Source organism: Pollachius pollachius (assembly GCF_949987615.1).
Source record: "Pollachius pollachius genome assembly, chromosome: 3".
In the NCBI taxonomy this organism is placed as follows: domain Eukaryota; kingdom Metazoa; phylum Chordata; class Actinopteri; order Gadiformes; family Gadidae; genus Pollachius; species Pollachius pollachius.
The window spans coordinates 4,543,654-4,557,504 of NC_136936.1; the positions used below are offsets into that span (position 1 = coordinate 4,543,654).

Sequence of the window (13,851 nt, forward strand, 5' to 3'; positions counted from 1 at the left end):
TCCCACTAACTAAAGTGGGAATACTTTGTCTCTATAGTTCTCTATTGTGTGTCCTTGTACCCCGGTATCCCAACACAAAACAAACTCAATAAAGCTGCAGTGTGTAGGATTAAGTTTCGTAACCAGGTAAACACAAAACATTGACATAAACAGACTCTGACTCTAATTCTTTCATTTTGGGTATAAAAACGTTTTGCAAAATTTATTCAAGGCACTAATACAACGGCCAACAAAGTACAAAAAAAAATGTCCTGAGTAGATATATCACCAGATAAATGACCTATTCTATAAAATAGAGCCAGTGTAGGATATAACAAACATTTATATTATTGTATTATATTTTACAGAATTAAATTATTAACTCTAGTATGAGAAGCTCTCTTCATGCAAAAATGAGTGTTAGGTGTCTACATGTGTTTCTCCATATACAGCTTATTGATCAGATGAAAAGGGTTAACTGGCAAAAATGAGATCAGTGTTTTACCATTTGTGACAGGGCCAAGGGGATAATATAATGTGTTTTTAATCTTTTTTATCATAATATTAAAATTTGAAAACCATTTGTCATAGAACATGCACCATGTGTAACTTTAGAAACTCATCCATGAATATCAAACAACTGAATGATTAAAATGTGAATGATTCATTCTATTGGCTGCGGTTGAGATTTCTCCTTTGTGCAGAATCTGACGTAATGCAAAAAGAGGGCAGCATCTATCTTATCATTTATATAGCCTAGTTGTAACACCCTGTAAGCACTTACATGCTCATTTTAAGGATGGGTATCTTGATTGCAGTTTTTCTCAAACCAAGCTTGACTTTGGGTTTATTTTCGTTATGTTTTGCGCTTTCTTTGTATAAATCTCAGAGTGGTCTAGTAATGAAAACAGAGGCTTCATCTAATGCAGAGACTGCCAATGATTCTGTTGATTGTTTGCTCCAGGGTACCCCTCAGCTACCTGCATTTACGCAGAGAGGGGATTACATTATTGGGGGTGTTTTCCCCATGCATTACTACTTGAAAACAGTGAAGAAAAACTACAGCAGCCTTCCAGAGCCTCTCAAATGCACAGGAAGGTGAGTAAGTCAAAGAATAAAATACAAGTGGTTGCTGTTTATTTTAATTGTATTTTATATAATTGAGAGCCTAACAAAGGATTATTTTTGGTGAATCTTTAAAACGTTATATTTGTTCACAGCATGGACACCCGGGAACTGCGCTTCTCGCGTGCAATGGCCTTTGCCATCGATGAGATCAACAACAGCACAGATCTTCTGCCGGGGGTCACGCTTGGTTATAAAATCCATGATTCGTGCTCCTCACCACCCATGGCCGTGCAGTCGGCGTTCCAGTTTACAAATGACCCTCTGTCTATGTATAAAAACACAAAAGTGTGTTCGCAATCGGGAAGGGTGTTGGCAGTTATTGGTGATTCTGGATCAACGCAATCCATCAGCATATCACGAATCATCGGGCCCTTTGATATTCCACAAGTATTTATTTTATTATGCAGAACTTTTATCCCTCTCTTTTGTAAAAACACATTTTAATGTTAAATTCTTTCCTTAGGTTAGTCCTTTCGCTACATGCGCATGTTTGTCTGACAAAACGCAATACCCAACCTTTTTTAGAACCATCCCCAGTGATCATTTCCAGGCTCTTGCTCTTGCAAAACTCGTGAAACATTTTGGTTGGACTTGGATTGGCACTGTTCAGTCTAACTCAGACTATGGTAACAATGGGATGGCGTCCTTTTTACGAGCAGCACAGAAAGAGGGTATATGTGTGGAATACTCTGAATCAATCACTAGATATGATCCACAGAACAAGATTCAACAGGTGGCTGAAGTGATTCGCAGGTTCATACATTAATTATTCAAAAAATGTTAATATGCCAACCAAGATAGCTTAAAGGCATATAATCATTATAAAACCTTAGTATCAACTATACTACAATAAAAAAATATACATTATTTTATGAAAATAAATATATTTTTATGTATAAGTTATTTATGTTTGAAAATCTCTACAGGTCCACAGCAACGGTTGTCGTGGCATTTACATCCCCAGGAGACTTGTGGGTTCTGCTGGAAGAGCTGACCGTACATCCCTCTCCTCCTCGCCAATGGATTGGCAGTGAGGCCTGGGTAACCCATCCGGAGGTTCTGAGATTTCGGTTGTGTGAAGGAGCTATTGGATTTGCTATTCCGCAATCTAAAATACCAGGCTTTAGAGAATACCTTCTAGATCTTTCTCCTGCTAAGGTCGCTGCTTCACACGTGCTTTCGGAGTTCTGGGAGGGTGCATTCAACTGTCTGCTAGAAAAACGTGAGAAATCTTGGAAATAGTGTGGAAATACTGTAATGTAGCTTAATACAACCACAAATTATTATTATCATAATTATTCATCATTATAAACTGTAACGATTCATTATTTTAATTGAAAATATAATTCTTCATAAAATTATGATAACAAAATCGTCTTTTGAGAAGAAATTACCTTAGTGCCTTATATGGCAATTTAATTGCTTATTTTATATTATTATTATTATTATTATTATTATTATTATTATTATTATTATTGTTATTATTTTTGATGTTTTCATTATCACAACATATACTCCTGTTTCTCTTTTTCTAGGCGCTGGCTCAGCGAACAGAGTTTGTGATGGATCTGAAGATATACAGAAGCTCCAAAACCCATTCACTGACACCTCTCAGCTCAGAATCACAAACATGGTGTACAAAGCCGTTTACGCAATAGCACACGCTATACACAATATTGTGTGTAAGAAGATAAACTCAGCAATACTATCTGACCAATTCATGAAAATAGAGCCAGTGCAGGTTAATAACAATAATTCACATTGTTAAAGCAAACCCTTGAAGAGGGTGCCAGCTTTTCATTGACTGTCAATATCTTAATCATGCAATTGTGTTTTCACTCTTTTTTCTTTTAAACAGGTCCTTGATCAGTTGAAAAGGGTGAATTTCTCTCGTAATGGTTACCACGTCTCATTTGATGCCAATGGTGACCCTGTGGCCTTCTATGAGCTGATTAACTGGAAGAGAAATGAGAACGGTGGTCTGGAGTTTGTAACCGTGGGACATTATGATGAGTCCCTTTCTCCTGGCCAGAAGTTCAATATCAAAAGGGAAATCATTTGGGCAGATGGTGGCATACAGGCAGGGAGGACAACATATTCTTTGATTCCTTCAACACAACTGCTTCCAAACTGTATGTAAAGCTGTTTGTCTATGTGTGCGTCAGGTGCCTGTGTCCGTGTGCAGTGACAGCTGTCCACCGGGAACACGCAAGGTTCTCCAGAAGGGAAAGCCAGTTTGCTGCTATGACTGTGTACCATGTGCTGAAGGAGAGACAAGTAATACAACTGGTACAACCAATGTTCATGATCCTAATTCTGAATGAAATGATGAGTTACAAAATATTATAATAATAGCGAAAACTGAATATATATCTTTCCCCAGATTCATCTGACTGTTCCCTTTGTCCCAAGGAGTTCTGGCCCAATGCAGAGAAGACCATCTGTCTTCCCAAGCTTGTTGAGTTTCTTTCATTTAATGAGGTATTGGGAATTATTTTGGCAGCATTCTCCATAGCAGGAGCCTGTTTGACCATCGTTACAGCCATAGTGTTATTCAAGCATAGATTTACCCCTGTAGTTAAAGCTAACAACTCTGAGCTGAGCTTCCTGCTGCTCTTTTCCTTGACTCTGTGTTTCCTGTGTTCTTTGACCTTCATCGGCCGTCCCTCAGACTGGTCCTGTATGCTTCGCCACACAGCTTTTGGGATCACCTTTGTCCTCTGTATCTCTTGTGTTCTTGGCAAGACTATAGTGGTGTTGATGGCATTTAAAGCTACAATACCAGGTAGCAATGTAGTCAAATGGTTTGGCTCTAAACAACAGAGAATGACTGTTATATCTTTTACATTTGTTCAAGTTTTGATATGCATTATTTGGTTGGTTCTGAAGCCTCCTTTCTCCATTAGAAACCTGACCACCTATAAGGAGATAATCATTCTAGAATGTGCATTAGGCTCAGCATTAGGTTTCTGGGCTGTGCTTGGGTACGTCGGGCTCCTTGCTGTATTTTGTTTTGTGTTAGCTGTTTTAGCACGAAAACTACCTGACAATTTTAATGAAGCTAAGCTTATTACATTCAGTATGCTCATATTCTGTGCTGTTTGGATCACTTTTATCCCAGCTTATATCAGTTCTCCTGGGAAGTTTACTGTGGCTGTGGAGGTTTTTGCAATATTGGCCTCTAGTTTTGGATTAATTTTCTGTATATTCTTTCCAAAGTGTTTTATTATTTTATTCAGGCCAGAGAAAAACACCAAGAAACATTTAATGGGTAAAAGATAATGTGTATTTCTAATTTTCTAAATAGAAAATAATAATTTAGAAATTTCAGCATAACTTTCAGAATCATACAAAGTTTTTATTTAGTGTAGGTCTTTGTGGCATTGTGATTCGAGGTCCGGTAGAAGACCCAAACTGGCTCTTGTACCAGGGTCCGCCTCCGTCATTAATTGGGTAGCGTGTAATACCCTTCTCACTATTTATAGAATTGTGAATGGCTGCAAAAGCTATGATTTACTATGATTAAACTTCATTATATTATTAAAAAACAAATACCTTTAACTTATAAATGATGTGTCATGTCTCATTTTTACACTATTACATACAATTTCATTTTCATTAATAAACCAAATTTAAACGTCTGATTTGCAATTTATCGATAACACCTATTGAATATCATGGCAATATGTTAATGAGAATAAGCTTCTTCGACAGATGAGACTTCTAATGCCAAGAAGGACACAAAAGTTGTTGAACATACCTATTTAATGGATGCATACAGCAGTTTCCTTTCTTGCAGATTAAGCCCTGCACAAAGTTTTCCAGAGGTAAAGGTAATGTTTACCTAAAAGTTCAGTCAGAGAACACAATATTTATATTTTTCATCTCTTTTTGTACAGATCTGGTGGTCAAACTAAGCATCGCAAATGTAAAGTAGTCAACATTCCCTGTTAAACCCTTATTTGCGATGTTTCTATTATCTACTGTCCCATACTTTTGGGACAGTATTAGTGCTGTCTACAAAACTTTTACTGTGGTCTTGGCCGTCAGGTCCTGGGTTGGTACTTCTAGGGCATAACGTGAAAACAAGTCTGATTACCAAGATGAACGGAAAGGCCTCTGCGGGTCTTTCCAAGGAGAGGTATTCTAGCCCTATGAGTTCAAGAGGGTAACTGCATTGGATTTACTGTAGAGTTGCATGAATGGCACGAGAATGGTCAGGACCTTCTCCACACTGGTATGTCCTGCAGCTGTTGATACTCCTTCCAGATGTCATAAGTGCAACTGTAAGGGTTGACAAGTTGGCGCCCCATCACTTCGGTGTCTGGTTCCTTCATCGTTCATCCTGTTCCGCAACAAGACCGCACCAAAGCCGTCCAGGCTGGTATGCGTATACAAATCAGCAAAGGCAAGAATGGGTGCACTGAGCAATGCTTGTCAAATACTGAAAGGCGGTCTGGCATTCCGTTGTTCATGTCACAGGCGTCGTAGAGCGGCCAAAAGACAGATGGAGGAGGCTCTGTAGGAGAACGGCAACTTTGGAGAAGGAAGCAATAAATGTCCCCTAATATCCCACAAAGCCCAGAAAGGAGCAACCTTGTTTGACGATGGTAGGGACTGGCCAGTCTTGAACATCTCTTGTCTTCTCTAGATCTTTGTGGACCCCTTAGTCCCCTGTCTGTGGTATGCTATCTGATGTAGGAAGAACTGACAGTTCCATGGCTGTACTTTGAGGCTGTGGCTTAGGAGACGTTTGAAAACCTGCCCAAGATGTTGTTGGTAGTAGTAGTAGTAAAGAAGTAATTTGGAAAAGGAGTTGCAGTCTTATTCAGGTAAAACCTGCATAAAAACAGGGTAGAAAGAACTTCATGGATTAGTACACACTTAACAGTGTGGGGTAAAGTCCCTTTGCGACTAAGAATCAATTTTTAAGGGAAGGCTGTGACATGCAGCAGCATGAATTAAAAAAAATTTATTTACAGAAGGATTATATAAAGGAAGCTAAATTCAAAGGAACTCAAGTATCCAGCAAAGCGCACTACTATTTTAAAATAAACACTTTCTAGGAGTCAGTTTCATAACCAGGTTAACAAAAAAACATTCACATAAAAGGCTCTGCCTCCAATTCTTTGATTTTGGATACAATATATACATAAAAGTGTTTAGCGAGATTCATATATTGAGTTTCAAGTCACTCTAAATGGTATTACATGCCAACAATTCACAATGCAGAAAAAGTAGATAAATCCCCAATGAATGTGACCTATTCTATATAATAGAGCCAGTGAAGATATAACAAATGCATAACAACGTAAACAACGATTATATTATTGACTGTAGTATGAAACCATACATATGTATTTTAAAAAACCGTTAGGTATGTGCATGTGTTTCAACAAATACAGGTTATTGATCAGATGAAAAGGGTTAACTGGAAACAATGATATCAATTTTTTTTTAAAAGTGTTCCAGGGCCAAGGGGATAATATAATGTGTATTTAATCTTTTAATTCATAAGATAAAATATACAAAACATTTGTCATAGAACATGCATCATGTCTACCTGTAGAAACGCTTCTCCTGTGTGCAGAATCTGACGTAATGCAGAAAGAGGGCAGCATCTATCTGATAATTTATATAACCTCGATATAACACCCCGTAAACACTTGCATGCTCATTTTAAGGATGGCTGTCTTGGTTGCAGTATTCTATGCACCAACCTTGACTTTGGGTTTATTTTCGTTATGTTTTGCGCTTTCTTTGTATAAATCTGTGGACGGTTTAATAATAATGAGAGTAGAGGCTTCATCTAATGCTGAGAATGCCACTGATTCTGTTGATTGTTTGCTCCAGGGTACCCCTAAGCTACCTGCATTTACACAGAATGGGGATTACACTATCGGGGGTTCTTTCCACATGCATTACTACTTGAAAACAGTGGAGAAAAACTACACCAGCCTTCCAGAGCCTCTAAAATGCACAGGGAGGTGAGTTGGTCTGATAAGAATTACAGTAAGTTGCTGTATATTTCAATTGTGATGTATATCTTTAACAGCAAACACACCCTAATGAAAGTATATTTTTTGTGTATCTATAAAATGTTTTGTTTCTTTACAGCATGGACACCCGGGAACTACGCTTCTCGCGTGCAATGGCCTTTGCCGTCGATGAGATCAATAACAGCACAGATCTTCTGCCGGGGGTAACACTTGGTTATAAAATCCATGATTCGTGCTCGTCTGCGCCCATGGCCGTGCAGGGGGCCTTCCAGTTCACTAATGACCCGCCTTTGTATAAAAACAGTAAAGTGTGTTCGCAAATGGGAAGGGTATTGGCAGTTATTGGTGATACTGGATCAACGACATCTATCAGCCTTTCAAGAATCATTGGGCCTTTTGGAATTCCACAAGTATTTATTTTATTATGCACTCTGTCATTTTGTTTCCTCTATTTTGTAAAAATGCATTGTAATGTTAATTTTTTTTCCCTTAGGTTAGTCACTTTGCTACATGTGCATGTTTGTCTGACAAGACACAATACCCAACCTTTTTTAGAACCATCCCCAGTGACCAGTTCCAGGCAGAGGCTCTTGCCAAACTTGTGAAAAATTTTGGTTGGACTTGGATTGGCGCTGTCCGGTCTAGATCAGACTATGGCAACAATGGGATGGCGTCCTTTTTACGAGCAGCGCAGAAAGAGGGTATATGTGTGGAATACTCAGAATCAATCACTGGATATGATCCACAGGGCAAGATTCAACAGGTGGCTGAAGTGATTCGCAGGTTTATACATTAATTATTCAGATTCTGTCCATTTATAAAAAAAACAATGTCAATATGCAAACCAAGATAACTTAAATGCCAAGAATGTTTATAAATCTTTAGTATCAACCAGACTATAATTAAAAGCATAATTCATCATGATATATTTTATTATAATAAGAAAATAATACTAAAAATGTTTTATTTATAGCCCTAATTCATGTTTGGAAATCTCTATAGGGCCACAGCCACGGTTGTCGTGGCATTTACATCCCCAGGAGACTTGTGGGTTCTGTTTGAGGAGCTGACCGTACATCCCTCTCCTCCTCGCCAATGGATTGGCAGTGAGGCCTGGGTAACCCATCCGGAGGTTCTAAGATTTCCCCTATGTGAGGGAGCTATTGGATTTGCTATTCAGCAATCTACCATACCAGGTTTTAGAGAATACCTTCTAGATCTTTCTCCTGCTAAGGTGGCTTCTTCACACGTGCTTTCCGAGTTCTGGGAGGGTGCATTCAACTGTCTGCTAGAAAAACGTGAGAAATCTTTGAATTAGTTTTGAAATACTTTCATGCTACTGATGTTTTAATGCTACTATTAATTATAATTATTCATTATTCATTACATTTTTTTCATTCTTGCAACATCTGTTTTGATAATGTTCTGTTTCTCTTTGTAGGCACTGGCTCAGCGAACAGAGTTTGTGATGGATCTGAAGATATACAGAAGCTCCAAAACCCATTCACTGACACCTCTCAGCTCAGAATCACAAACATGGTGTACAAAGCTGTTTATGCAGTAGCACACGCTATACACAATATTGTGTGTAAGAAGATAAACTCCAAAATACAATGTGACCAATTCATGAAAATAGAGCCAGTGCAGGTTAATAACAATAATTCACATTGTTAAAGCAAACCCTTGAAGAGGGTGCCAGCTTTTCATTGACTGTCAATATCTTAATCATACATTTGTTGTGTTTTCGCTCTTTTTTCTTTTAAACAGGTCCTTGATCAGTTGAAAAGGGTGAATTTCTCTCGTAATGGTTACCACGTCTCATTTGATGCCAATGGTGACCCTGTGGCCTTCTATGAGCTGATTAACTGGAAGAGAAATGAGAACGGTGGTCTGGAGTTTGTAACCGTGGGACATTATGATGAGTCCCTTTCTCCTGGCCAGAAGTTCAATATCGAAAGGGAAATCAGTTGGGCAGATGGTGGCATACAGGCAGGGAGGACAACATATTATTTGATTCCTTCAACACAACTGCTTCCAAACTGTATGTAAAGCTGTTTGTCTATGTGTGCGTCAGGTGCCTGTGTCCGTATGCAGTGACAGCTGTCCACCGGGAACACGCAAGGTTCTCCAGAAGGGAAAGCCGATATGCTGCTATGACTGTGTACCATGTGCTGAAGGAGAGATAAGCAATACTACCGGTATAACCATCTAATCCTAATAAGTGCGCCTGCAAAGCAAGCCACAGTATTGTAATTATGTGACTTATAATTATTTTTCACAGTATTTTTTTTCTGCCTCATTTTCGATTATTATCTCCATCCTCCAGTGTTGCAGGTTTAAAAACCACGCCCATTGCAAAAAATGCATTTTTTTTTTTCAGTTTAATATGCCATTCCTATGATTACATTTTTTGTAAACATTTAATTTTTTCAATGATGTTAATATTAATTTTAGGGCATATTCACACCAGGATAGTCCTTAGTTCGATCTCTTTGGTCCGGACCAAACGGTTAACGGTTTCATACAGTAACAAACATTTGCAGTACTTTTGGAGCATCAGAGGCGTTTGGCACAACGTTGATTTTATGATGTTATGCTATCCGCCGACCGCTCGAACGCATTCTCCCCAATCCTTGCACTGAATGTATTAAATGCATCCGAATCATTATAAGTGTTCTCCAACATACTTCATATGTTGGTGTCTGCCCAAATATCCAAAAGACATTTCGTCTCCTCTTCGCTACATGTTGGGCCACTGCACATTTTTAACGGGTCTGATAACGTGATGCCGGTCTGATAACGTGATCTTTGAATTTACCGCGCTAATCAAACAATATAAATAAACAAGCAGCAGTGGGAGCCTGTAGCGTCCAAAAAGGCATATTATTTTCAGAACTGGGTCGGACCAAGCGAGGTCGCTTTCACATCTCAAGCGAACCGCACCAGGGTTTGTTTGGAAGCCAACCGAGACCAACTCTCCGGCTGGGTCTCGGACCGGCTGTTTGGTCCGTACCAGAGTTCGATGGTTTGTATTCATACCAGCCCAAAAGGTCTGCACAAGAGATTTTTTTGGTTTGGTTCGAACCAAACAAGGCAGGTGTGAATACGCCCTTATTTAATATTCGAAGTGAATAGGGCAAAAATGAGACATCATTGTTTAATCAACACAAGTCTGATTCAAATCAGCCCATGGACTTCAAAGTTGGCGTCCTCGCTCATAAGCCTTGATAGCATTAGCATTTTAGCATGCTCATGGAATAGTGCGCACATGAAGAGGTGTTTCAAGCAACCAAATACATTTTCCTCAGGAAATCTACATGGGGCGACATGTCTAGTTCTAAATATAATTATGTATAACAAAATAAAAATAAAACATATTATATATCTTTCCCCAGATTCCTCAGACTGTTCCCCATGTCCCAAGGAGTTCTGGCCCAATGCAGAGAAGAACTTCTGTCGTCCCAAGCTTGTTGAGTTACTTTCCTTTAATGAGACCTTGGGAATTATTTTGGCAGCATTCTCTATAGTAGGAGCCTGTTTGACCATCGTAACAGCCATAGTGTTATTCAAGCACAGATTTACCCCTGTAGTTAGAGCTAACAACTCTGAGTTGAGCTTCCTGCTGCTCTTCTCCTTGACTCTGTGTTTCCTGTGTTCTCTGACCTTCATCGGCCGTCCCTCAGACTGGTCCTGTATGCTTCGCCACACAGCTTTTGGGATCACCTTTGTCCTCTGTATATCTTGTATTCTGGGCAAGACTATAGTGGTGTTAATGGCATTTAAAGCTACAATTCCGGGTAGCAATGTAGCTAAATGGTTTGGCTCTAAACAACAGAGAATGACTGTTATATCTTTTACATTTGTTCAAGTTCTGATATGCATTATTTGGTTGGTTCTGAAGCCTCCTTACCCTATTAGAAACCTGACCACCTACAAGGAGAAAATCATTCTAGAATGTGCATTAGGCTCAGCATTAGGTTTCTGGGCTGTGCTTGGGTACATTGGGCTCCTTGCTGTATTTTGTTTTGTGCTAGCTGTTTTAGCCCGAAAACTACCTGACAATTTTAATGAAGCTAAGCTAATCACATTTAGTATGCTTATATTCTGTGCTGTTTGGATCACTTTTATCCCAGCTTATATCAGTTCTCCTGGGAAGTTCACTGTAGCTGTGGAGGTCTTTGCCATTTTGGCCTCTAGTTTTGGATTAATTTTCTGTATATTCTTTCCAAAATGTTTAATTATTATATTCAGGCCAGAGAAAAACACCAAGAAACATTTAATGGGTAAAAATTAAAATGTATTTATAATTTTCTAAATAAAAAAATAAAATTTAGAAACTTTTACAATCATACAAAGTATTTATTTAGTATAGGTCTTTGTGGCATTGTGAATGGAGGTCCGGTAGAAGACCCCAACTGGCTCTTCTACCAGGGTCCGCCTCCGTCATCAATTGGGTAGTGTCTAATACCTACTCACTCTGTATAGAATTTTGACTTCCTGCAAAAGCTATTATTTGCTATGATGAAAGTAGGATTTATCATTAAAGACCTCTAACCTTTAATTGATGTGTCATGGCTCATTTGTACACTATTACATATAATTGCATTCTCATTAATAAACCACATTTGAACGTGATTTGCAATATATCTATAACACCTATTGAAAATAATGGCAATTTGTTAATGAGATTTAGTTTGCTTGACAGATGAGACTTCTAATGCAAATAAGCACACGGCAGTTGTTGAAAATACCTATTTAATCGGATGCATACAGCAGTTTCCTTTCTTGCAGATTGAGCCCTCCACAAAGTTTCCAGAACACTTTCACCCCCTCTCCAGAACGAATGTCTTTCATTCAAAGTAATGTTTACCTAAAAGTTCAGTCAGAGGTCCCTGCGTGAACTTTAAGCTGGTCACGAGAATGGTCAGGACCTTCTCCACACCGGTATGTCTTGCTGCTGTTGATACTCCTTCCAGATGTCATAAGTGCAACTGGATGAGTATACAAGTTGGCGCCCCATCACTCTGGTGTCTGGTTTTTCATCGTTCTTGGTGGCCCCCATCCAAATTCAGGTGGTCCCACTAGCATCAGTTGGCGCGTCGGTGGAGAGAGTGAACGTTTCTTTTGGCCAGTGGGTGGGGTATCTGCTTCCACCCAGAGGCGGAGTGGTTGGATGTCGGGGTCCTGTTGTTACCATTCTCGCCTGTGCCTCTCCCGCTGATCTCCCTGGTTATTCGGGGGTCATCATGGGTGGCCACAAATGGCACCCATATTGGTTAGACTCCCACACTCCTGGTAGCCTGGACAACAGATCTGCATTCCGGTTGGCGCTTCCTGACCGACATTTGATGTCAAAGGAAAGTTCGTCAGCTGAACCACCCACCTCTGTTTTGTTGCGCTGAGTCGGGCAGTGTCTAGGTGTACCAGGGGATTTTCGACGGGGAAGACTGTAAACGTTGCACCCCAGAGAGAGTCTTTAAACTTCTCTTTGATGGCCCACTTCATTCCCAGCAGTTCCAAGTTGAAGGAGCTGTAGTTCTGGTCATAGCATTTGGTCTATACAAATCAGCAAAGGCCAAAATGGGTGCACTGAGCAAAGTCATTTCAGATACTGAAAGGCGGTCTGGCATTCCATTGTTCACGTCACAGGCGTCGTAGAGCAGCCAAATTACCCATGGAGGAGGCTCTGTAGGAGAACGGCAACTTTGGAGAAGGAAGCAATAAATGTCCTGTAATATCCCACAAAGCCCAGAAAGGAGCAAACTTGTTTGACGTTGGACTGGCCAGTCTTGGACAGCTCTCGTCTTCTCTGGTCTGTGTATACCCCTTGGCCACCTGTCTGAGGTATTTCATCTGCTGTCAGAAGAATTGACAGTTCTTTGGCTGTAGTTTGAGGCTGTGGCTTAGGAGAATTTTGAAAACCTGCCCAAGATGTTGCAGGTGGGTTTTAATGTCAGGTGAGTAGACTCTTCCAAATAAATAAGCAAGTGGTCACGTACCTTGTCTCCCAGCCAACGCTGAATAAGCCTTCTTGAATGTTGCAAGGGCGTTGCACAATTCGAAAGGCATCCGGGAGAGCTCATACAGTCCTAGTCAGGCGGAAAATGCGGTCTTTTCCCGGTTGGTGGGCGAAACCTCAACCTGCTAGGACCCGCTTGCTAGGTCCAATGTAGAGTACCATACTGCCTGTTGGAGGCCCGTCAGAGAATCCTCAATCCTGTTTAGAGGGGAGGGGTCTTTATGAGTCGCAGCATCAACTGATGATGATGATGATGATGATGATGATCCTTCTTTCTTTCCTACAATAACTATTGTGGCCGCCCAGGGAATCAAACTCTCTTGAAATACGCCATGGTACAACATACTTTGTAGCAGCTCAGGGTACAATGTAGGGGGAACGGCCTATACTTTGCATGGATGGGGGATGCTGTGCCAGTGGGGATCTGGTGTTGAACTGCCCTGCTGCAACCAAAGTCGTCTTCATGGGCAGAGAACACCCCTGGCTATTTCCCTAGCAAGGTAGAAAACTGTTCCAACTGCTCTTGGATAGGCTTTGTCTTTTCCAGGCCTTGCAGTGGTGGTTCCCCCTGCAGCCTCTATGAGTTATCCTACCTTACCCACCATTCTTACCTGGAACTTCCACTTCCAAGAATGATATTTCTACTACAAATAATAATTATTATAAATTGTAGTAGTAGTAGTAGTAGTAGTAGTAGTAGTAGTAGTAGTAAAGAAGTAATTTGGA

General features: G+C 40.0%; 3 protein-coding genes across 3 annotated transcripts; all 3 read left to right on the plus strand.

Annotated features, from left to right (window-relative positions):
* Window positions 1-982: 982 nt before the first annotated feature.
* Window positions 983-4,389, plus strand: LOC307073181 (extracellular calcium-sensing receptor-like; the record flags this gene model as incomplete). The annotated part of the gene is made up of 8 exons (XM_079732884.1): window positions 983-1,077; window positions 1,200-1,494; window positions 1,571-1,860; window positions 2,034-2,329; window positions 2,643-2,848; window positions 2,966-3,187; window positions 3,273-3,396; window positions 3,491-4,389. Exons 1-8 carry the CDS (start codon window positions 1,007-1,009, stop codon window positions 4,387-4,389), a joined length of 2,403 nt encoding a protein of 800 aa, XP_079589010.1. The 5' UTR covers window positions 983-1,006.
* A 2,508-nt stretch (window positions 4,390-6,897) lies between these two features.
* LOC307073182 (extracellular calcium-sensing receptor-like) lies at window positions 6,898-7,902 on the plus strand (the record flags this gene model as incomplete). The annotated part of the gene is made up of 3 exons (XM_079732885.1): window positions 6,898-7,094; window positions 7,225-7,516; window positions 7,600-7,902. 3 exons carry the CDS (start codon window positions 6,898-6,900, stop codon window positions 7,900-7,902), a joined length of 792 nt encoding a protein of 263 aa, XP_079589011.1.
* Window positions 7,903-8,088: 186 nt separating this feature from the next.
* LOC307073183 (extracellular calcium-sensing receptor-like) lies at window positions 8,089-11,400 on the plus strand (the record flags this gene model as incomplete). The annotated part of the gene is given in 5 exon segments (XM_079732886.1): window positions 8,089-8,404; window positions 8,407-8,753; window positions 8,874-9,095; window positions 9,181-9,304; window positions 10,502-11,400. Coding segments are annotated over 5 exon segments (1,908 nt in total).
* Window positions 11,401-13,851: the final 2,451 nt, after the last annotated feature.